The sequence below is a fragment of the Xenopus laevis genome, chromosome 5L (genome assembly GCF_017654675.1).
Source record: "Xenopus laevis strain J_2021 chromosome 5L, Xenopus_laevis_v10.1, whole genome shotgun sequence".
In the NCBI taxonomy this organism is placed as follows: Eukaryota; Metazoa; Chordata; class Amphibia; order Anura; family Pipidae; genus Xenopus; species Xenopus laevis.
In genome coordinates this window covers 78,080,899-78,105,542 of record NC_054379.1, presented here as the reverse complement: position 1 = coordinate 78,105,542, position 24,644 = coordinate 78,080,899, and the positions used below count along the sequence as shown (strand labels likewise).

Below are 24,644 nucleotides of genomic sequence, written 5' to 3'. Positions count from 1 at the left end.
CGCCTCTTTCACGCTTCGTTCAAACCAGCGGTCTTCTTTATCCAAGATTTGGACCTTGCTATCTTCAAAGCAGTGTCCCTTGTCTTTTAGGTGTAGAAAGAAAGCTGAGTTCGCCCTCCTATGCTGAGCCATTCGCTTGGTGAGCAGTTGTTTTGTCTCCCCAATGTATAGATCTGTGCACTCCTCGCTACACTGGACTCCGTATACCACATTGCTTTGTTTTTCTTTAGGGGTTGGATCCTTTGGGTGTACCAGTTTTTGTCTCAGTGTGTTGCTAGGTTTGAAAAACACAGGGACGTGGGGTTTGTTAAAAATCCTCCTGAGTTTCTCAGACACACCAGCTACATATGGGATGACTATGTTTCGCCTACTATGTGTCTCCGGGCGGTTATTTCTATTGATGTTCCTGTTGGGCTTGGTTGCTGCTGTTTTGACAAAGGCCCAGTCTGGGTAGCAACATGCTTTCAAAGCTCCTCTAAGATGTTTTTGCTCTTTGTCTTTGGACTCTGTATCAGTTGCCACAACTTCCGCCCTGTGGTGCAGAGTTCTAATGACACCCAGTTTGTGTTCCAGCGGATGGTGGGAATCAAACAACAGATATTGATCCGTATGAGTGAGTTTCCTGTATACTTCCTTTTTCAAGTTACCCCCCTCTTGGATGCATATCAAACAGTCCAAAAAGGCAAGTTTGTTCTCGTGGACATCTTCCCTTGTGAACTTGATGTTATTGTCCACTGAGTTAATGTGTTCTGTAAAGGCCGCCACTTAATTAGATCTGATTTTAACCCAAGTATCATCCACATACCTGAACCAGTGACTCGGTGTAGTTCCCTGGAAAGTAAGTAAGGCCCTCCTTTCCACTTCCTCCATGTACAGGTTTGCTACAATAGGAGAGACTGGAGACCCCATTGCACAGCCATGTTTCTGTCTATAAAAAAGGTTCTTGTACATGAAGTATGTGGTGTTAAGACACAAATCTAGCAACAAACATACTTGGTTGGGACTAAGCTTCGTTCTGCTGCTGAGGGTGTTATCTTGTTGCAGTCGATTTCTTACAGTCTCAATTGCCTATGTAGTAGGTATACATGTGAACAATGAAGTGACATCATATGATACCATTCCAGATTGCTGAAATTGCAAACTGGAGAGCTGCTGAATAAAAAGCTAAATAACTTCAAAACATAACATAATAAAACATGAAAACCAATTGCAAATTGGCTCAGAATATCACGCTCTACATCATACTAAAATTAACTCCAAGTTAACCCCTTTACGGAAGATCTCCTCTTCTCACAGCGGCAGCAGTCAGGTTTTGGGCTGCATTCTGGGTTACAGCAGGGTTTCAGTGAAGGATCCGTTCCTTTATTAATCTCACTTTCTGCATACTTTACAGTTTTCTGAAATCTGTTATGCTCAGCCAAAATTTCATTCAGCACTGTCCCAAGATCCCCAGGGATGCCACCCTTTAGTAAGTTGTAGTTCTCTGCTGGATCAGTGCTCAAATCAAACAGAAGAGGTGGATCGTGGAATGTCAGGAATGAAGTCTCATGGCAGTCTGGGTCTGGAGTAGTCTCACTGGTAGCTGCACCTTTGAAAAGATTTAAAAATAAATTAAAAAATTTGCCTCCATTAGGCAAAAAAACAGCATATCATTCTCTTGCATTTGGTGTTTGCATAGCATCAAGTTGCATTGTTTTACAGCATCTTCCTTATCTGAGTTGATCTTCATAATGATAGGAAACATCTGAAATGTTATGCACATAAAATTGTATTTTGTAATGTGCGTAAAAGATGTGAATAGAATTTATTTCATTCATGATTTTCTCAAATCCGGAAGATATTAGTTAACTGGGAACTCTAGTTATGGGTACAGCAAACATGGTCACCATAATTAATCATAGGGCTCCATGCTTTTTAGGGTATAGCACTTCAATTAAAGGGGAACTATTGCAAAAATTAAAATGTTATATATGTTTCATTATACTGAAATAAAAAACTTTTCCAAATATGATCAATTAAAAAATTCAGTACCATTTCTGAAATAAGAAACTTTCTAAATATTATCAATTAAAACTTCTGTACCGTTTCTGAAATAATTAAGTTACTCTTCACTATTTCCCTCTCAGCATCTGTCTTTCTTTATTCTCTGATTGGGTGTTGGACAGTTAGATCTAATATATCTTTTGGGGGGCTGCCTTTCCTAGCTCACACAAATAACTGATTCCAGCACAAACAAAATAACTAATAAAAATCCTGCATGTAGAGCAGCTTTCTGGTGATTTATAACTGATTCCAGCACAAACAAAATAACTAATAAAAATCCTGCATGTAGAGCAGCTTTCTGGTGATTTTAAAGCCTAAGCTCTTATACAATTTCTAGGCAAAAGGAGCCCCCCCCCCAGACTCCTGCATGATGAGAGAATGAAGACAGACAGATGCTGAGAGGGGGTGGTGATGAGTAAGAGATTATTTCGGAAACAGTACAGAATTTTTAATTGATTATATTTCGAACATTTCTTATATCAGTATGATGAAACTTATAGTACATTTTCACAATGTGAAAACTCCAATGTTTGCACTGTGATGCCCCTGATGCAGTCTAACCATTATAGCAAAAGCTCACCAATCATGTGCCAAGCTAAACTTACTCCTACATGGACATGTCTCCCCTTTGTGGACAACAAATCACACCTTAGCACTGCCTCATGACTGGATTACTGGAGTGACCTGACAGCCTAACATGAAGAGGACAGCAATATCTAGATGCAATCAAGCAGCATGCTAATAAAAATGTGAATGCAGCTATGAGAACATTTCTTTTTACAGTACAATATTCTCACCTTGTGTATAGAAATGAGCCTTGTATTTCCCTAATCTCACAGCAAAGATGCCTTTTTTGGGGTCAATGGAGCCGGGATAGTAATGAAAAGTATTCCGTGGACTCTGTGGATAACAACATATATTTCTTTTTATTAGCTGTTACAACATACAGAGGTTGCTAACGATTAAAGGGCACCTGTTGCTCAGAATTATTATCCCCAAGCAAAGGTGCAGACTAACAGTTAACAGTAGTTTTCTTTTTAAAAATTGCTCCCGCCAGCGCTAGGACGCTGGCAGCGGGAGGGAGCTCCTGGTTTGAGCAGCCATGTTGTACATAGCACATGTGCATAATGCGATTCTGACGTCACGCGCATGCACATAATCGAGTTACGGCATTTGCTCATTATGTACATTTGTGTGCCCCAACATGGCCGCTTGTACCGGGAGCTGGGTGGCCTAGTGCTGGCAGGGGATCAATTAAAAAAAACCCCAAAAACTACTGTTACTCCCAACCGGAGTGCGGGATCTATTAGCCGACACCTTTGGTTGGGGATAATATTATGATAATAAAATGTTGTATATATTATTTTCGTTTACAACACACACACTTTATATATTTTATAAAAATTATTCACTGATACACAAAAACTAACCTATTTATATCTGAGCATAAACATCACTGTATGTTCTACGCTGCTGCATCTGCCTCATCTGATGAAAATGTAGTATTTCAAAATACATTATGAAATATATGAGTCTGTTAGCTCTCTAAAGTAGGCACCACAAGCTTAAAGAAACAGTAACAGCAAACATTCAAGTATTTTAAAGTAATTAAAATATGATGTACTGTTGCTATGTACTGGTAAAACGGACGTGTTTGCTTCAGAAAGACTACTATAGCCTATATAAACAAGCTGCTGTGTACACGAGGACAGCCATTCAATTTGAAAGAAAAGGCAAAAGTTACATATTGAATAACAGAAAAGTACCCATTGTATTCCACAGATCTTATTTGTTATCTACTATGTAAGCCTGAGCCTCTTCTTTTTTGAGCTTTGAATGACTGCCCCCATGGCTACGCAGCAGCGTATTTATTAAACTATATTAGTCTTTCTGAAGCAAACACACACTTTTTACTAGTGCAGGGCAACAGTACATTATAAGAGAATAACTTTAAAAAACTTTAATTTTTTTTGCCTTACTGTTCTTTAGTGGAAATCATCCCTATCAGTGTTATATTGTTAATCTTGCAGTCAAATAACACCATGATATTACTGTACAGTGTTTTTGCTGAAATTACGCTGTTATCTGACATTAGAAGGGTGGACTATTAATACCTTTAATGACGATGGTATGACATCAAAACACAACACACACAAAATAAACTAGTACAGTACATGGAACATTCTGAAATTGCTCTAGACAATTCCATACCTTCCAACATTTTGGAAAAATTACAAATCAGACAATGTTCTGGCCATTAATTGATAGACAGTAATTGTACAAAAATGTTATATCCCAGAAATAGTAGTGACAGTCACCTATTGATATCGTCAGATAGGTAATACATGCAGAAATATTATTGTTTTTTTCTAACCTGTCCAAACAACTAATAGACCAATCACCATGGCACAAAAATTGTCGTACGATTATATCTGTGCATATATAGCCAGCTTAAAAGACAGAATGGATCGCACTAAAAAGCAAGCGCAAATATTTTACGAAATAGAATACATACCATAGACAACAAAGCTGAGAAATAAGGGCTGAAAATGGACACAAAAGTGCAAACTCTTGGCCTAACCCATAATCAAATTCTATCCCAGCATTTTAGTGTGATTGCATCCAGGATAGTGGAGTTAGTGATCGAAACGTGAATGTAATGTGGTACAATGCTTGTTCTTTGGGTGCAAGAACATGTCTATGAGCGAGATGCAACTTAATATTAGCATTGTCAAGTCATTAACATATAATATACTGTTAGCATACACTTGTAAAGCTGTGTGTTTGTTTCAGAAAGACACCTATAATTTGTATAAACAAGCTGTTGTGTAGCCATGGGGCTGGAACAAAGGAAAAAAAGGCACAGGTTACATATCATATATGTTGTTTTCTCCTTTTTTCCAGCTGGAATGGCTACCCCCATGGCTACACAGCAGATTTTTTTTATAAACCATAGTTGTCTTTCAGTTTTTGGTGTTCACACACAAAAACAAAGCATACTCACTGGATGACCGTTGAATAGGAGTTTGCTTAAGTCATATCCATCAAGTGTAGTCTTCGGCAGTGAGGCTCCTGTGATACTTGCTACTGTGGGCAAAATGTCCAGCGTGCTGGCCAACTCTGAAGTAACACCTAGATAAAAAAAGCAGAAAGACAATACACAGCATAAGTAATCACACATGAAAAAAGAAATAACACACGGAAAAAAATAACTTCCTCTCTGTTGGTTCAACATCCTGCTTTGCTGTAGATGTTTGGTCACTTTAAGATGTTCAGAGCTACTGCACTAAGTAACCCCTTCTTTCTGTCCTCTGTTTTCATGAATTTAAATGATTTTTAAAGTCAGTTCTCCTACCTGGTTGTATCTTTCCCTCCCAGAACATTATTGCTGGCTCTCTTACACCACATTCGTATGTTGTATTTGTGCCACACTTCAAAAGCCCAGAGCAGCCCCCTCTCTCCATACGCATAGTCTCGGGCCTGGAAATGAGAAAATGCATCTTGTTATAGATAGCAGTTTGCTGGTTGGGTTGCTGGTCTTTTCACTCAGAACCATATCAAAAGTCTGTGCCCCTCCCTCTTAGATGGAGTGCTGGCTAACACAGTCAGCACGGGGCATGCTGTAGGCCTCTGCACTTTGAAAAGGAGAGCAAAGGCTTGAAGAAAGTTGCACAATGCAGGATGCAGCCTGAAAATTGCAAAAAGTGGCTTGTTGTGGCATTTTTTTTAAAACTGTCTACATTGTTAACAAGCCCAATATCTTCAAGGAGCAGTCTGACTAAATCTTCCACTGCACTGCAGCTCATGGCAAATTAAGTAAAAAAAACAGCATACAGTGGCATGTGCCACTAGGAGGGTTATCTGGAGCATGCATAAAAACAGAATGCAAAAATAAATTACCCCTTGTGCCACTGCCCATATACCTTGCTCAGAAAACAAATCGCAAACATTAGCTAGCCCTGGGTTCTTAGTAACTTTAAAGAATACCATAATACATTCATTTAACAGTTATTTTCATTTACTGACCCATTATCAGAGGTAAAGATGACGAGCGTGTTATTTTGAATGCCATTTTCCCAAATAGTGTTTAACAGCTCATATACTGATCCATCAAGTTCAAGAAGTGCATCTCCAAACTGTCCTCTTAGAGATTGGCCTGTGTATTGAGCACTCGCAAACTGTGGGTAATGAGTGTGCTGGGGGAAGAATTAGAGATTTGTAGGTATGGAGCAACAGGAAAGTAATATGTCTGTACTCATGCTAAATACTTAACTTTGAACTTTAGGAAACTCCCTTTCTCTCTCTCTTTGTTGGTAAAGCTGGCAGCAAACAAGTACCAACCAGACTACATAATGTTGTGGTAAGCCATCACAAATGGCAAATGAATACATTTGGATTTATCACAATTTAAAATAACTACAAAGGCCTACTACTAAATTTAACTTATAATAAAGGAACAATAGCTCACAAAGACATACTGTACTACTTTTTACTGTCTTATTGAATTAGAATAATTGAATTAATGCACTTGCACCTTGCTTGTGGTGTAATATTAGTATATCAAGTATAAAATCAGTTATCGGGAATCTGTTATCAAGAAAGCTTCAAATTATGGGAAGGCCCTCTCCCACAGATTCCAATATTTAAATTTAAATTGTTCCTGTAATAATTAAACATTACCTTGAACTTGATCCTAACTAATATATAATTAATTCTTATTGGAGGTCAGGAATCCTATTGATTTTATTTAAAGTTTAAATAATTTTTTTAGTAGACAAAATATAGAGATCTAAATTACAGAAACATCCCTTATCCAGAAAACACCAGGTACCGAGCATCCTGGATAACATGTCCCATACCTGTGATACCAAACATTATTATCTATCGATTTATCTATATATGCATACACACACCATCCGATTTTCCGTCAGCACTACCATTTGTATAAATGTATGTTAAAGGAGGGAAAAAATTAAATTAGAAAATTCACTTCTGAAATTACAGTTAGGCATAAATGTGTCTACATATTTTATTCAGTTGTATCATGTGTTACATTATCTTTATATAAAAGGTAACAAGAACAACTGGAAGGCAAAATGTTGACAATTATATTAAATAGATAAGAATAAAAAACTATTGGCAGGTGTAAGTAGCAAGGAGTCTGCTTGTGTTTCAACAGATTTGCAAGCAAGGCTCACAAGTGTAGCAGGCCTCAAAAATTGAGAAAGACGGGTCTAAATAGGGGCATAATTATTAGGGATGCACTGAATCCACTATTTTGAATTCGGCCGAATACCGAACTGAATCCTAATTTGCATATGCAAATTGGGAGTGGGAAGGGGAAAACATTTTTTACTTCCTTGTTTTGTGGTAAAAAGTCATGTGATTTCCCTCCCTTCCCCTAATTTGCATATGCAAATGTAGATTCAATTCGGCCGAATCCGATTCCTGCTGAAAAAGGCCGAATCCCAAACCGAATCCTGGATTCAGTGCATCACTAATAATTGTCTCCGCTTGGGTGCAGGCAGAAGTAGTGGATTTCCGCATTGAAATTTTACATTTCGCACAGAAATGAACCAAATCTACCTGTGCCCAACTGCAAGTAATATTTCTGGGTGCAGGCGCATCGGGCAGAAGGACAGCAGCGGATGAGTGGATTCCCAGCCTGTTTTATTTTCACAAGCCGAGATCCAACTTGGTTGGCCCTAGCCTTATTCTGTTTTCAAGTTTAAAAATGATATTCCTTGTTTTATGCTCAGCACTGACCCAGCAATGAGATATGATCTAAAACTCCAAATGACCTAGCACCTGAATACAGCACCCATTGCAGAAAATTGATGATATTGTTGTGCCACCACCTATATAAGTCAGCAACTGACTTTTTTGTAAGGGTATCTCAATAGGAGGGGGTGATAGGTAAAAGGGAAGCGTGAGGGCAGGCAGTTAGAGATCAATTGTGGCCTGTACAGTATGAAAGTTCAAGCTGTTGTCCTTGACATATGTTCAGTTATGAAGTAAAGGAACTCACAAATCCTTAACCACTTGACCAGCATCTTAAAAAAACTATTGCAAATGAATAATGAAAAACTGTTCATGCACATGGAGCATTATAGAGTCAAAGTGTTACTCACATGGGAAGCATAGTAAAGGAAGAATGGCTTCTTGTCGTTCACAGATGCACTGATGAAGGATTTGCTGAATCTCTGATATTTGAGGACAAGATTTGTGAAATCCAATGGTTCCTGAATGATTTTTTCATCAAGAAACAAAGGGACTAGAGCTTCTCCTAAGTCACATGTCCCATAGCAACTTATATTTGGAGGAAAACAAGTCAGATTTTGGCAAGGACCCTGCAGAAGCATATAATCACATGAAGCAATTTACAAAGCTATAACTTGCCAACAATACATATAAAGTAAAGAAGGAAATTTGCCATATTTAAGATATTTTTTATTTTTGTAGCTCAGAATCCTTTGAAATATACTGTCTGCATGTAAACCCTGTTCTGGTAGTATAGGTTGCAAGTAAAAAAGAACATAGTTGTGCCATATAACTTTACTGATTGTCAGTAGGACCCAATAGAGCAGGGCTGTCCAATTGGCGACCCCCCCCCCCCCTTATATGGCCCTCCACATCAAAGTCTGCCTGCTGTGTCTGCTTACCATGTGTAAACTTTAAAAGGTATCACTACAGAGATTAACTGTACACTACAGAGATTAACTGGCCCCTGAATTGTTTAAACCTCAAATTCAGACTGTAATCCCCTATATTGTTCACACCTGAGACCCAGACTGAAACTGCCCACATTATTCACCTGTTCACACTTTATACAAAATGCTAATGAATACCAGCACTGTATCACTGTATGTAGTACATATTAGAGTGGTCCTCATTTTCCTGTCTCCTGCTCTGTTCTGTCTTCCATATGCTCCCTGTGTGTGTCATACTTTGGTATTTGTTCAGGGGGTTTGTTAGCATTTGAAAATTATTGTTAATGGCCCCTAAGGTGTTTAATCATATGCTGAGGTACTGTATTATACACAGGGGAGGAGGAGGCATATGGATTTAAGGGTATGTCTTATATGACTTAGCTTTTTTCACATATGAGTGGCATCCTTGCCAGGGCAGGCACAAGGTAGTTTGGCAAGAGCTTCAATCAGTGCCCCCCTGTCCTGCATTACCATTTCCCTCCTTACAATGATGGTTTTTAAATAAAGAGAGCAAGAAAATGTACAACACTTTTTCATTTATATTACTGCCCCCTGTACCTGTACCAGCAAGCTCAGTAGCCATCCATCATACAGCCCTTCTGCAGCCATCATATTGCCCCCAATCTTTATCTGTGTCAGCAGCAGCCAAAAATAAATCTGATCACATCATATTGCCAGCACCCAGCAGCAACAGCAAACATATGGCCCCCAAATCTGTACCTGGCTGTGCCAGCAGGAACCTTCACACTTTACAGTAATAGAAAGAATGTCTTCAGTTCAGTGCAACTGTGCAAGGCTGAGAGCAGCAAGCGCAAGCCACACCAAGCAGACCGCCAGCTCTCTGCCTCTCTCTGTCACCCAACACATCAGTGATGTCATTGACGCGTGTACGCACGTCGCGCTGCACCGCACAGAAGGAGTTATTACTTGCCGGCAAGAAGGAGAAGGTGAAGGAGATGGATTCCACCCAACTGGGTGACCACGATTACTGAAACAAATTATTAAATAAACGCTTAAAATTAAAAAAAAATTAAAAGACGAAAAAAAAATCCCCTTAAAAGTGCGCCCCTCAATGATGGCGCCCTAGACAGCCGCCTACTCTGCCTATCCCAAGTTCCGGCCCTGATCCCTGCAGTGAGCATCAACCATTTGGTTTTTTGGTGTGCTATTAATGTGGACATGGTCTTGTGGTAACATGGGTGTGGTTTAAAGTGGGTGTGGTCTAAAAACAGGGAGTGGCTAACACTGGCTTCCATTATCGGCCCTCCACCATGTAGATTAGAAAAATTCCGGCCCTTGGTACCATAGAAGTTTGACAGCACTGCAATAGAGGATATTAGGTGTTTCTTATTATGAGACTTTTTATGAGATTTTTCATGGGATTTGCACACACTATGCAGAGAATCTTATTGGATATGCCTCCTGTACAGTAAATAAACTCCTTCTCCACCAGCAATTTAAGTAAATGTCATATAGAGGTATAGAAAATAAACTGACACTACAAAAAAACAAAATATTAAAAGTAATTTTAGGTTGAAAAAAAGACACATTTTTATATAAAACCTGTCATTACATTTATTGTAATTGCTACTTTTTTAACTATTCATATTCCAGTCTCTTATTCAAATCAATGCATGATTGCTAGGGTTATTTGGACCCTAGCAACCAGATTGCAGAAATTGCAAACTGGAGAGCAGCAGAATGAAAAGCGAAATAACTCAAAAAACACAAATAATAAAAGATGAAAACCAATTGCAAATTGCCTCAGAATATCACTCTCTACATCATTGTAAAAGTTAATTTAACGGTGAACAACCGCTTTAAAGGAAACATATTGCATAACTGAAAATCTCCCTAATATTGTAGTCACAAATGGCCACTTTATTGGAGCTAATCATAGCTCTACAACATTCTGAGTTTCAAGTGAGGGATAGGTGTGTCCTCCCAGTCCCCACCACAAGCAAAGTAGGAGGTGCAATTTAAAAACACTTTTAAAGTTACCTGATCATGTGAAAAGGGCAGTCCCAGAAAGTGCTGAAATCCCTGTCGTGTTGGCAAATATGTCCCATTCAGCCCTAAGCCCAGGTGCCATTTTCCAACCATGGCGGTCCTGTATCCGTGAGACTGCAGAATCTCAGCAATTGTTACCTCACTTAATGGGAGGCCACCTCTGGAGTCGGGTAAAAAAACATCTGGGTAAATCCCATTCCGGGACTGATAGCGGCCCGTCAGCAGGCTGGCTCTGTAAAAAGCAAAAGAGTTAAACTAGCCATAGATGTGCAGATTTTATTCTTTGACAAACACTCACACTAATCTAATGATCGACCATTAACAATTCAGATTAAAATAAGTAGGAAAAAGAACAAATCAGACAATGTACTGGCCATTATAGGGGTGGTTCACCTTTAAGTATGTAATAAAATAGTCAGTTCTAAGCAACTTTTCAATTGGTCATTATTATTTAATTTTTTTAATTATTTGCCTTCTTCTTCCGACTCTTTCCAGCTTTCAAATGGGGGGGGGGGTCACTGACCCCTTATAAAAGACAAATGCTCTGTAAGGCTACAAAGGTATTGTCATTGTTATTTTTTATAACTGCTCTTTCTACACAGACCCTCTCCTATTCATATTCCAGTCTCTTATTCAAATCAATGCCTGGTTGCTAGGGTGATTTAGACCCTAGCAACCAGATAGCTGAAATTGCAAACTGGAGTGCTGCTGAATAAAAAACTAAATAACTCAAAAACCACAAATAATAAAAAATGAAAACCAAATGCAAATTATCTCAGAATATCTTTCTCTACATCATACTAAAAGTTAATTTAAAGGTGACCAACCCCTTTGAGTGACAGACAGCAATTGTATGAAAGTTATGTCTGACAAACAGTAGTGACAACCTCCCACAAAACATGCAGATATATTATCGGTATCCAATATACTGTAGATCTTTTAACCTGTCATATCGACTAAATATCCTATTGCCATGGTCTGAAAATGTTGGGACACTCCACTACACACGATCCGAAAATCATACGAATATTTGTTTCGTACAACTGTATCTTTGCGTCTATGGCCAGCTTTAGAGAAGGTGACTTTTAAGGTGAACATTTTTCTCATATTTAGAGGTGTTGTCCTTGCCTGTGATATTTGCATGAACTTGGGAGCTCAGAAAGCCAAAACAAACCTGCACATGCTATTAGATCAATGTAAAATGCAAATAAATATTTTAACGTGTTGGGAGGATGGTGTGAAATGTGTCACGATTATTTTTTCAACAATATATTAAGTTGCATTAAACTAGAGCTTGCAAGGGTGAAATAGCTGCAGCACTGCATGCACTGCAATTTAGACATTTTTAGTGACATAATTAGTTCTACATTTAGGAGCATGATGAGGTTTTCAAATAATATTTTAAAGGAACAGTAACACCTAAAAAATTAAAGTGTTTTAAAAGGAATGACAATATATTGTATTATTGGCCTGTACTGGTACAGTTGGCATGTTTGCTTTTGGAAACCCTACTATAGTTTATAGAAACAAGCTGCTGTGTAGCCAGTTTTACCACTGCCGGACAACACTGCATTTTGTTATAATTTCTTTAAAACACTTTTTGTAGGTGTGTAGGTTACTGTTCTTTAAAGTAGCTGTGTAGGTTACTGTTCCACTTTTTTGGATTCGGCCGAACATCCGAATCCTTTGCGAAAGATTCAGCCGAATACCGAACCGAATCCTAATTTCCATATGCAAATTAGGGGTGGGAAGGGGAAAACATTTTTTACTTCCTTGTTTTGTGACAAAAAGTCATGTGATTTCCCGCCCATAATTTACATATGCAAATTAGGATTCGGAGTCGGTTCGGCCAGGCAGAAGGATTCAGCCAAATCCGAATTCTGCTTAAAAAGGCCGAATCCTGGCCGAATTCTGAACCGAATCCTGGATTCGGTGCATCCCTACTTTAAAGAGAGGTTTCCAGAACATGAAACCCTCTAAACCAGGAGAAGGCATACCAGCAATGATATCTATTTATTTTGGGTTGAAAACACTTTCATAATATAAAAATCTTGCTATCAGAATGACAATAGTGCATTATGTGAGCAAAATTAACATTTGACCCAATGGGAGCTTATCTCTGTTTACTTGTACTTATCGTATTTTCCTGTGTGTTAATATTTTGCTGCTGGATCATAGTGTACATTTTAGAGAGCCATGTCACTGTTTGCTGTGAAAAAAAAATTGTAGAAAAGGGAATAATATAGAAGAAATTGCGGATGTTTAATCTACCTGCAGTAATCTGACATTCACTTAAAGATGCCTGAATAGCAAATGAAATTTTATGGATTTTTGGGTTTTATGACATGCTCCTCTTATTAAAGAGTGCTCATCCATTTCAGAACAGAAGTTGGGCTTACATTTTAAGGAGGCAAGTACAAATCAATACCAGTCACTGACATATTATTTGTAAAGATATATCAAAAGTACCTGGATGGAGAGCACGCTGTTCCTGTAGAGTAGAAGTCTCTGAATCTCAGTCCTCCAGCTGCCATTTAGTCCAGGTTAGGGGTGAGAGAGGAAGGATGACCATAGCACCCTAAGTCACCATAGCCTAAATCTTTAGCAAGGATCAATATAATGTTTGGAGAATCAGCTTTAGCTTTGGTAAGTATGTACCCCAGTAAGACGATGTACCAGACTTCCATGACTAGGACAAGCTCTTTCAGTGTATCATTGCATAAAAAGTTGTTTTCCTAGGATAAGTGTATGGGTCTTCTTCTCAATGCAGAAATCCAACATTTTCACAGGCCCTCACAGTAAGACACTTGACTGATCACTGATTTAACAGAATCCCATTGCTTCGTTGTATAGGGATCAAAGTGCAGCAGAGTTCAGAGAATTACTGAAACAAAAAGAGAATATAAAAAAAGTATAGATATCAGCACAAATACAGTGTGATATTCAATTCCAGGATACTACATTATTACTGATCCGCAACTCTCAGCATCTAGGTAACTACTGGCATACAAGTATGGCAGAATCACAGGATAAACAGGAAAAGTTCCCAGACCAGAAAAAGATATATAGAAAGTCCAACAAATCAATGTTTGAATGAATGATTGAGTATTTACAGAGCAAATATTGCCCTTTTCGAGTTCAAGCTTTATTTACATGCAGTCGCTTCATATCATGATAAAGGCAAATATTTTACAAGTTAAACATCATTAATGCAGTGACAAGAAGGTTCACTGTGATCAACATTTGTGATGTGGCATGCAGCAAGAAAATTCAATATGTTTGATTTTGGTGTAGATTTACCAGGGATTGTTTTCCTATGGATCAGGACCTGGTGTCTAACTACAGAGAAGCAGACCCTGTGGCTGCAGGGGGCACAGGAGGTATAAGGACCCTGATTCATATACAGTTTCAATAAATATTGGTAAAACAGGTCAAACATTAAACATACTGTATTAGGGGTTCTGAAAAATAACTTGCTGTGTGCCCAGTAACATCTAGTTACACCACTCATCAGGACCCAAAAATAGGTATGCATGCTGTCAGGGGCGGTCTCCATTATACCCTTTAATATAGTGAAAAGTTTTCCTAAAAAAAATGAGAGTCATACACAATTTTAAACTAATTATTGATTTAAAAAGCTGGAAAGAGGTTAGGAAACCCTTGGTTAGAACAGTATCTAGCCTCACACGGCAATTCTGCAAATGTTGTTTTGTTTTTGAATTAAATAAGGGTACGTGTCATTGGCCCCAAGTGGCTCCTGACAATTTCACAGTTTTTTGGCACACACAGTTTTTTGTGAAATTGCATTGTTGAATAAAAAGAAAAATAACAAAAAAAACAACCTAATAATCAATAAAAAATGAAAATTACAAATTTTCTCAGAATATCACTCTCTGCATCATACTAAAAGTTAACTAAAATGTGAACAACCCTTTTAAAGGGGATCTAACCATCATAGTTCCTCCTTACATACTTTTACAATTTTCATGTATTTTCTATTTTAAATGGTTTCTTAGATAATTGCATGTTTAGACTAATAACAGACTTTTTGCAAAGCTGAAAGACAGCAACATGTGGGTTAACAGGAAATGCATAAAAAAAGTAACCTGGTCCTTTAAAAAGAGCTGGTCAGCTCATGCCTGCCTAGCTATACAAAATTGCCTAAAACTACTAATATTCGGGGCAGAGTTATCAAAGGTCGAGCGGAAGTTTCGAAGTGAAAAACTTTGCATTTCGAGCTATTTTTTGTGTACTTCGACTAGGGAATAGTCATACTTCGATTCGAAGTTGAAAAAACTTAGAAATCCGAATTTTTTTGAATTACTGTCTCTTTAAAACTTCGACTTCTCGCCATCTAAAAGCTGCCGAAGTGCTGTTTTAGCCTATGGGGGACCTCCTAGAACCTGTATGGAGGCAGTTGGGGGAGCTTGGGAGATCGAAGGTTGAAGTAAAAAAAACTTTGAATCGAAGTAGACTGAAGTAGCGCTACTTTGAATCGAAGTAGACCGAAGTAGCGCTACTTTGAATCATATTATTCGAAGTAGTCCCACTTCGACCACCATTCGGTTGGTCTTTTTGAATTTGAAGTTCGAAGTTTTTTTAACTTCGACCTTTGATAAATCTATCCCTAGGTGTATAGAGGACCACTCTGAGTAAATTTATATTAATTCATTTTTTTTAGGTTTAGATCCCTGTTCAACAGCTACATACAGTAAGAAAGCTTTTTTGAATCAGCAGAAAGACACACATGAAGAGGGTCATTTCTTGGACCACGAATGGAAGTGCAATGGCTTGCCTTAGGGTGGACAGTAAGTACAGAGCTCCTATGCGGTGTTTGCTCGTCGGCACTTGCTAACTTGCTAAAAGCACTAAAAGCCGCAAAAGCATACCACTTAGAATTTATTTAAAAAGCGCTTTGAAGCTCCATTACTTGAGAATCTGAATGACATACAAGAATGTGGAATATTAATAGGGGAGGGTCAGAACAAAAAGATGAGTAATAAAAAGGAACAATAACAATAAATGTATAGCTTTAGAAAGGATTTGTTTTTAGAGGGGGTCAGTGACCCCCTTTTGAAAGCTAGAAAGAGTCAGGAGAAGCAGGCAATAATTCATAAACTATAAAAAATAAATAATGAAGACCAATTGAACATACTAAAAGTTAACCTGAAGTTGAACCACCCCTTTAAATGCACCTTCATTATTTTATACATAACCCTAGAATTTAGCTCCATTAGCTGCAGATATTGTGTTGAAGAGAAAGTGTAGTTGCGAACAGTACAACCACAATGAATTCTGCCACTTGTACGCAACAGTGATTACCCTGGACTGATTTATACAAATAACAGGAAGTTTAACCAAAACTGAAAGGGCAGACTAGTGGCTGTAAAGCAAGCTTCTGCATTTATTGTGTAAAATACTCCCAGATACACAGTTGTATAGATTATTCTAGTTAGTGTGTGTGTGTGTCCATAACCACAAACACATTATTCAGAAAGTTTAACCAAAACTGAAAGGGCAGACTAGTGGCTGTAAAGCAAGCTTCTGCATTTATTGTGTAAAATACTCCCAGATACACAGTTGTATAGATTATTCTAGTTAGTGTGTGTGTGTGTCCATAACCACAAACACATTATTCAGAAAGCACACAAGCAAAGCAGCAGCTTTAGGGGTTTCTAATGTTTAATTAAAAGTTTTGTGTAGTTTAATGGCCTAGTTCTCCATATTATGGAAATGCCCCACATCCAGAAAATCGTTTGTTCGTTGGTCTTGCCCTTTCTCTGACTGATCGCCAATCATAGGAGAGAGGGAGGAACGCAAGGCTGCTCAATGTGTGAAGTTAGAATCAGAGCAGAGGCAATAATTGGCTTGCGTGCTGTGGTCTCTACCCTTGCCCAGCTGGGCGCGAACACCTTTAACTGCACAAAGTGGCCCATTTTACAAATAAATGGAGTGGCTCTTCTGGCATTTGCCCACACCTACAGATTGCCAGTCCGGGCCTGGTACCAGCAGATACCAATTCCACTGTAATGTTGCAAAAGTACCAGGTCAGGTGATGTGATGACGTCAAACCTCTGGATAGCGGGTTTTCAGATAACGAGTCCCATACTCTATAAGAGGATTTTGCTTTTGAAACTCAATTTCCTAGCTCATGCCCTGTGCATGGCTTGTATTATGAGAAGGAATTGGGGGGGGGGGCTGGATAGCAGGTTCTTAGATAAAGGGTCCCATACCTGTTTTATAAGTGTATTTTGCTTTTGACACTCAATTTCCCACCTCATGCCCCATACATGGCTTGTGTTATGAGAGGGAAGTAGGGGGGGGGCTGGTGGTCCTATTTAGAAGGGGTAAGGGAATAAATATCCCTTGTCTAGTGAGGTAGAAGCATATTGTAAGGCACCGCGGTCGCTTGCAGTCGTTCCCCCCCCCTCAGCCTATTTAAGTTGTGCACAGGTGCATTAACGATGCACAGTCATACTTACCCTAACCCAGAAGAAGTTCAGCGTCTCTCTGCAACAGATCTTCATGTCAAGATTTCAGCATTTTCTTGCAGCTCCTGGTCCTGGCTTCCCTTCAGTGCTTCCCAGCTGGGAATCAGCTTCCTGGGGCTGTCCCAGCACGTTTCTGCCTACAGTGCCTTTCCACTCAGTTAAGCTCCGTTACTAGGAAGTTCCAGCCATAGCAACAGATTCCAATTACAGCTACCAGCTCTTCAAGCAACAGCTCCAGTCACAGCAACCAGTTCTTCAAGCCACAGCAACAGCTTCCAGCCATAGCAAACAGCTCCTCAGCCATAGCAACAGCTTCAAGTCACAGCAACCAGCTTTCCAGCCACAGCAACAGCTTCCAGTCACAGCAACGGTTCTACATTCATTCTTCTACCAATGAGTGAGTGATTAAGTATTACCTAATCTTGTATAATCATTGTCGGGGCTAAATATTGCTCCAAAGAATTATTCAACAGCTTTGATTAACTTATTCAAGACTTGCTGCCAAGTATGTAAATACTGTACATGCCATTCTTTTCCTAAGGAGTTCCTGTGGGAAGAAATCATCATTAAAGACTATTTACTCTGGAAGAACTTTTCCCCAATACATCTATACTTTCCTGGAAGTTCCTGCTAATTTCTGGACTTGTGGGATAGCCTTCCTGGGAATTACAGGGATTGTTCTTATTTCGAAGCCTGAAAATAAAGAGACTTTGTTTAATTTACAAGTTTGTACTTTTCTTCTGCTGCACAATACAGGATTCACTTAGAAAAAACTACATTAAATTCCTAACACATATATAACTTATGGTACAGCTTCTTCTCTGTCAGTGAGCCCTATTGATCACCCTAAACTTCTACACATTTGTCATATGTTATCAATTTACTTCCAAACGCTAAGATGTTTTTATATCATATATCTATGAGATAACAATCTACTGACATTCCCACTACCTCTGCACCCACACTTAGGGGGCTTTTTATTAAAACTTGATTTCCCCCCCCCATTATTTTAATAATAAAAATTCGACCAAACTCCCATCCATGATCTGGCTTAATTACAGGTACTAACAAATTGGATCGAAAATTGTCCGTGAGGGAAAAGTCTCAAGAAAAGATTGAGACAATTCGAATTGTGCTTCTTTTTCGAGTTGTCGCCCATAAAAAATAAATTATTCGAATGATTATCGAACGAAAACCAGCGTCTAACAGCCCAAAACAGTTGACAATCATAAGGCAAAAAACATGTTCTAATTGTTAAAGGGACTATCTGCCAGTGACAGGTTTTAGCTGGAGTATTTTTGTATTTTTAGAAGATTTGCAGTATAATAAATCAGGAAAAATTCTAGTTTTTTTTTCTAAAAATTGAATTATTTCTTCTTTAAAAACTCGACTAGAAAAACTGAGGTTTAATAAATAGGCCCCTTAATGCCTCTTACACCTACAGCCACCACTAAGCTAAAAAGAACAGTTTGGTTCCCTGTGTCCCCCAAGAATACAACTGAGAAATTCAAGTTTTTTTCCTCTCATATTTTATTTTTTAAAAACTCGACTAGAAAAATTGAGGTTTAATAAATAGGCCCCTTAATGCCTTTTACACCTACAGCAACCACTAAGCTATTGTAACTGGTGGCATTGGGATTGGAATTGCCAACTCGCAGCACTATGCTTGCTTGCTTAATTCCAAATACTGACTTAACTACTGATGCCTACTATTTGTACAGGGATTACATGCTGTCCCTGTGCTTGCATGAGGTTCAAGTCAATAACATAGCCCTAGACAGTGCCAACCAGCAATTGAGAATTTGGGATTTAGGCTCCGCAGGGACACTTTGGCGTGATGTTTTGACTGGATAAAAAAATATATTTTCTATGAAAATCACAGGATGATGATACAATGGAAATAATACTTATACATATAAGCATATAGCAGGGTATAATGTAAATGGTATAGGCACATGAGCAGTAGTGCAATATGGGTATCTCACCCCTCACCATCTCATTTCTCTACAACAGAGACACAAAGCCATCACTGGCTCTGACAGCTGCCTGAGATTTGAATGCATTTCCCATTTCTGCTAACTGGGTTACCACAAGTCTATACGGACACTTTCCCTAAAAACAGATCAATAAAAATCCCTTTACCAGAAGCTGGACGCTGCAAATTGTACTTCTTTCTCACTGGAGTGGATTTCTGAAAAGCTGGGAAAACATATTTAGAATATTATAATAATTGTTTTTTCTTCTAGCAGCTGGCTATAAAAACTTAAATATTGGTTGCTATAGGCTACTTCCAAGGATCATATTTACCCAATGTTTACTAATGAGAACTTTTTTTTTTACTAGTGACTAACATAGGGCCAAAAGCACTTGATGGAAGGGTAGCCTGAAGGTACTTCATAGTAATTTTTAGGGAAAATGTCTATTTTCTGTATTTTAATTTTTAAAAGTAGAGCCTGCAGGATGATTATGTGAGACTGTGGGCAGGGTTGGACTGGGCCTGCGGGACAGACCCTCTCCCTGCACCATAGCTAGGGGGGGAAAAGGGAGGTTGTGGCTGGGATAGGGGGGCCAGAGGCGGCTGTGGCTTGGGGGGCAGAGTGCTTGCAGCTGGGGGTGTGGGGGCCCCTAAGGCAGCAGGACCATTGGGTCCTGGGCCCCCACAGACTGTGAGAGAATACTTCTGGATATTCATGGGATATTATGAATATTCTTGTTATGAGGGAAAGGGGGTCCCTGGCATCAAAGGGAAAAGGAAATATGAAGCTAAAAAGTCCAAAAGCACTGTTTAAATAATTAACTATACATTTTTATCAAGCACATCTTACTGATTTGGTGGTATCTAAAAAAGGGAAAAATGTACAGAGATTTTTTTAAAAAAATATAAACTCAGCACATAAAATACAAAGGGAGTTATGAGATATGTGTTACTATACTTTAACTCACCTATAGCAACCAATAAACATGTAGTATTTACTTGTGTTTAAAAACAAACATCTCCTTGCTTGATGTGTGTTACTGTACCTGTGCAAACTGTGCCTTTTATATATGGGGGAAATATAGATATGTTTATGCAAGTATAAGGACAATGGCTTAAGAGGAAACTTCTTTCTGATCCTACTCCACATAATTTCCCAACCATAGATATTCTAGGCACAATGGCACCACACCCAGAAAATAGTATCTCAGGCTGATGAGCTTTTTCAAGTAAAGGGGTGCCAGCCAAGGGTAACAGGTAGACAACTAAAATCACAGTTCTCCTCATTTCTAAAAGATATAGCTTTGTATTAAGCATTTTTTAGTTATCAAGTTATCTAAAAAGCTCCATGGGAAGGGCAACTCCCATAGAGCCAATTCTAATCAGATAAATCTAATATCTTCTCTTTTATCTGTAATACTTAAACAGTACAATGTTCTTGATGGCAACAGTCACACTCAAGCACTGGACATAGTTACCAACCTCTCACCTCCCCCAGAAATAAAACACAAAAGCAGCCCTGAATGCAGAGCGTTTGTTTCACTGCAGAAAGTGCACTGCGGCTGCTGCTCATTCCGATTCTGCCACACCGGCGCTTGTTATTCTGGGTTTATATGCTGAGCCCTGGGGGATTAGAGTCAAAGCTGGATATGCGCTTGTGTGTGTGTGTATGTATGTATGCGCGCGCAGCTCTTGTGTCAGTGAAATCCCAAACACCACAACAAAGGGGAGAATAGCAACAGACATCAGCAAAGTAGCTAACGCTCCTCTGCATGACAACCACGAGGCAGCAGATATCCTCATTTTCTATGGAATAGTTGCAATGCTTACCAGCCTGCGGCTCTGCAGCCCGTGTTGGACTACAATTCCCAGCATTCCCGGGCAGACTGCAGGGCAGGCTGGGAGTTGATAGCAAACAACAGCTGCAGAGATGCAGACGGAGAGGGTGGACAATATTCAGAATCTGAACCTGCCCTCCCAGTGCCGGCAATTCGGAGAATTGCAAAGGAGGTGAGCACGTCGGGGGTGAGCTAGCCGGCAGTGGGGGATGAGCAGGTCAGCGGTGAAGGGACAAGCGGATGGGGGGTGAGCGCAGTCGGGGCAGGGAGGTGTGCGGCCTAGGGGCGCACCTTTTAGAAATCCGGCCTTGGGTCCCAAGCATTCTGAATAAGATATTCCATGCTTGTATATATAAATTTAGATATAATTATACCTGACTTATCGTCTTTCTCTCCCTCTTCCACTCCAGAATCGGAGAGATCCACTTGTGATCTCCAATATTTTGCTGATAAAAAAAGAGAAGGAAGGGTTACCTCTCCTGACCTTAGGTCTAACAGCATATTAGCCATATAGCTAAAAATAGTCTTGAAACTCTGTGCAAAGCACTTTTCAACCAATAATATAATGATTTCTACCCGATGGTTCTCTTTCTACTTCCTCTACACCTCGAATGTCCATCAGAGATCCCCAAGATTTTATCACTGGAGCTTGATCTGTCAAGGAAAAGTGGAATAAAAGATTTTTAGTTTTTAGTATGTTGATCTAAATAATGGGGAAAAACCTTTATCCAGAATATTCTAGATCCCAGTTATTCTGGATTTCTGGATGAGTTTCCATACTTGTGTGTATGTATGTATATATATATATATATATATATATATATATATATATATATATATATATATATATATATATATATATATATAGATATAGATATATTTATATTTAGATCTAATAATACCTGATTTTTTATCCTTCTCCTCCTCCATTTGCTGATAAAAAAAGAGAGAAAGAAGGGTTAGCTCTCCTTAGGTGTAACACAATATCAGCCACATACCTCTATACAAAGTCCTTTTCAGCCAATAATGTAATTTACCTGATAGTTCGCCTTCTACCTCCTCTCCATACCGAAGGTCCATCAGAGACCCCCAAGATCTTAATGCTGGGGCATGATCTGTCAAGGAGAAGAGGAGAAAGGGTTAGTCTTCTAACAGATTATCTGCCTCATAGTTAAAAAGAAGAGTCCTCAAACTGCACTTAAATATAATACTCTGTATAAAAAGCATACTAGTACAAATGTTAGCCAAATCTTGCAAGATAGGGTTGAATCCCAAATTGAATGCTGGGTTCGGTGCATCCCTACTTTGACAAGTGAGTTTTTAGAAGACTTTTTAAAATGATGTTGTGGGCTCATTTATCAACACTGGGCAAATTTGCCAATGGGCAGTTACCTATAGCAACCAATGATTAGCTTTTTGCAACCAGCTGCAAGTAGAACAATGAATGCAGCAATCTGATTGGTTGCCATGGGTTACTGCCCATGGGCAAATTTGCCCAGTGTTGATAAATGAGCCAAAGTGTCTTCTTCCAGAAATACCTTAAGTAACTCGAAAAGTCCATTACCTAATTCTTGAATATCCTCCACACCAACTTTCTCAATTCTGTTTCCAACATAGAAAAACAAAAGAAATACAATTTAAACTTATGAAACTTTCTAAGACATAGCCAGGGCATAAGAGAATCCCAACTTTAAAGGTGAGGTAATATGCTGTGCCCTACATCCTATGCCAGGAGAAACACATGAGTTCAGGTTTCTTAGACTTGCAAGGCCTAGGATGCAACATTTTGAGCTTCATAAATTGCCGGCCTTTTGGCCAGAGGATCAAGTGGTCCTCTGCCTCAACAGTGAGGAACTAATAAGAACAGACACTACACCTGATCTTAGCAAGAAGTCTCAGAAGTGGTGCACACAAAGCAATGGGACCACTCAGATAAAAATAGCAATGGTCTAAATGCCCCATTCACTGTCACTGCTTCCAGCAGAGGGAAACATATTATTAAAATTACCGTGGCAACCATGCATTGATTTTAAAAAGAGACTATATGAAATAGGAGAGGACCTGAATAGAAAGAGTTATATAAGGTAGCAATAACAATAGATTTGTAGCCTTGCAGAGCATTTGCTTTTAGATGGGGTCAGTGACTCCCCATTTGAAAGCTGGAAAGAGCCAGAAGAACATTTAAAGAAACTATACAGGTACCTGTTATGCTATAGGACATTTTTACATAAAATTACCTGAATGCTCTCCAAATAACAAGAATCTCTTTTCCAAATGCAACTAATACCTCCTTCTCCAAAACAGCTGCAAACGGAAATGAGCCTTACACAGCAGCTAGTTCATAAACTTGTTATCCTTATTGTGATGAAAGTCAAAGATCAAAGAGAAAGTTGGGACATTTCAGCAACAATCTGCGGGTTGAGCTGTCAAAATCGGGACTGTCCCGTGAAAAACCGTACAGTTGGGAGGTAGACCTCATGGTGCTGTGATTTTGGTGTACCGAGATGTTTAAATAAAGAAAACCTGTTTTATCCGTGAATTGAAAGCGAGCGATTCTATTTTCGAGAGGGCTCCTGAGTGTGCCGCCTAATCGATAGATGCACCCTCAGTTTTGCTGGCAATTTCGCCTGAAATGGTCTTTTTAGTTGATGCACACATCGTACATTTAAACTATCATTGAGATATTTGTGGTCTCACAATAACGATTGGATCTTTTAAAATCCTTTACATCTATGTCCAGCTTTACACAAAATAGCAGCTGCCTGGTAGATCTAAGAACAGCACTCAATAGAAAAAGCCAGGCCCCACTGCATCACATTCAGTTACATTGAGTAAGAGAGACAACAGCCTGCCAGAAAACAGTTCCAGAAAGCAGTACTGGCTCTTTCTGAAAGCACATGGCACCTACACACCAATATTACAACTTAAAAAAAATACACTTGCTGGTTCAGGAATTAAATTTTATATAGAAGAGTGAATTTTGCCAGAGGGAAACAAGCTTACTTGCAATTACATGGAAAGCAGTTGGAGTGAACCAGTGCCTTAGCTGTCTACTCCCATAGTTGAGCGGTACTGCACAGAAACACCAGGTCCCTGGTTCAATTCCAACCAAAGGAAGTGGGTCGCTGTATGAGATCTGATATTGTACAATTCACTTTGGGACGATTAGTCCAATAACTTCCATCAGTGAGTGTATTATCACGTTAAGGCCAGCAAGCTGATAATTCATATGCTCAAAAAAACTCTCTTTTTTCAAATAATGATCACTTGTTGCCAATTATACACACAGGAATAATCTTCTGAACAAGCAAATAAATAGATAGTACATTGAAATGACAATCCATAACTCAAGTCAATTGCAAAATCTCTTGACAGTTTAGTAGGAACTGACCCTATACATCCTTACCAAGGGAGACCTGGGACTTGTAGTTTATTAGGCGCTAGAGAGCTCCGAGACTACATCCCTCTAGCAGCTCTAGGGTTAACACGGACGTATTGCGGCGGGGGGGGGGGGAGGTGCTCCAGGCCAGGGCGAAGCAATCGCTCCATGAGAAGCCGATCCTTTCCCAAGCGTGAC

General features: G+C 39.1%; 1 protein-coding gene across 1 annotated transcript; it reads right to left on the bottom strand.

Annotated features, from left to right (window-relative positions):
* Window positions 1-1,149: 1,149 nt before the first annotated feature.
* Window positions 1,150-23,056, bottom strand: LOC108716811 (arylsulfatase A-like). Its single transcript, XM_041562978.1, has 15 exons — window positions 22,632-23,056; window positions 22,105-22,182; window positions 21,970-22,000; window positions 21,644-21,721; window positions 21,442-21,513; window positions 19,397-19,453; window positions 17,246-17,947; window positions 13,233-13,647; window positions 10,755-10,995; window positions 8,175-8,393; window positions 6,070-6,239; window positions 5,399-5,523; window positions 5,048-5,175; window positions 2,841-2,943; window positions 1,150-1,588 (listed from the first exon to the last, which is right to left on the bottom strand). Exons 8-15 carry the CDS (start codon window positions 13,295-13,297, stop codon window positions 1,251-1,253), a joined length of 1,389 nt encoding a protein of 462 aa, XP_041418912.1. The 5' UTR covers window positions 13,298-13,647; window positions 17,246-17,947; window positions 19,397-19,453; window positions 21,442-21,513; window positions 21,644-21,721; window positions 21,970-22,000; window positions 22,105-22,182; window positions 22,632-23,056; the 3' UTR covers window positions 1,150-1,250.
* Window positions 23,057-24,644: the final 1,588 nt, after the last annotated feature.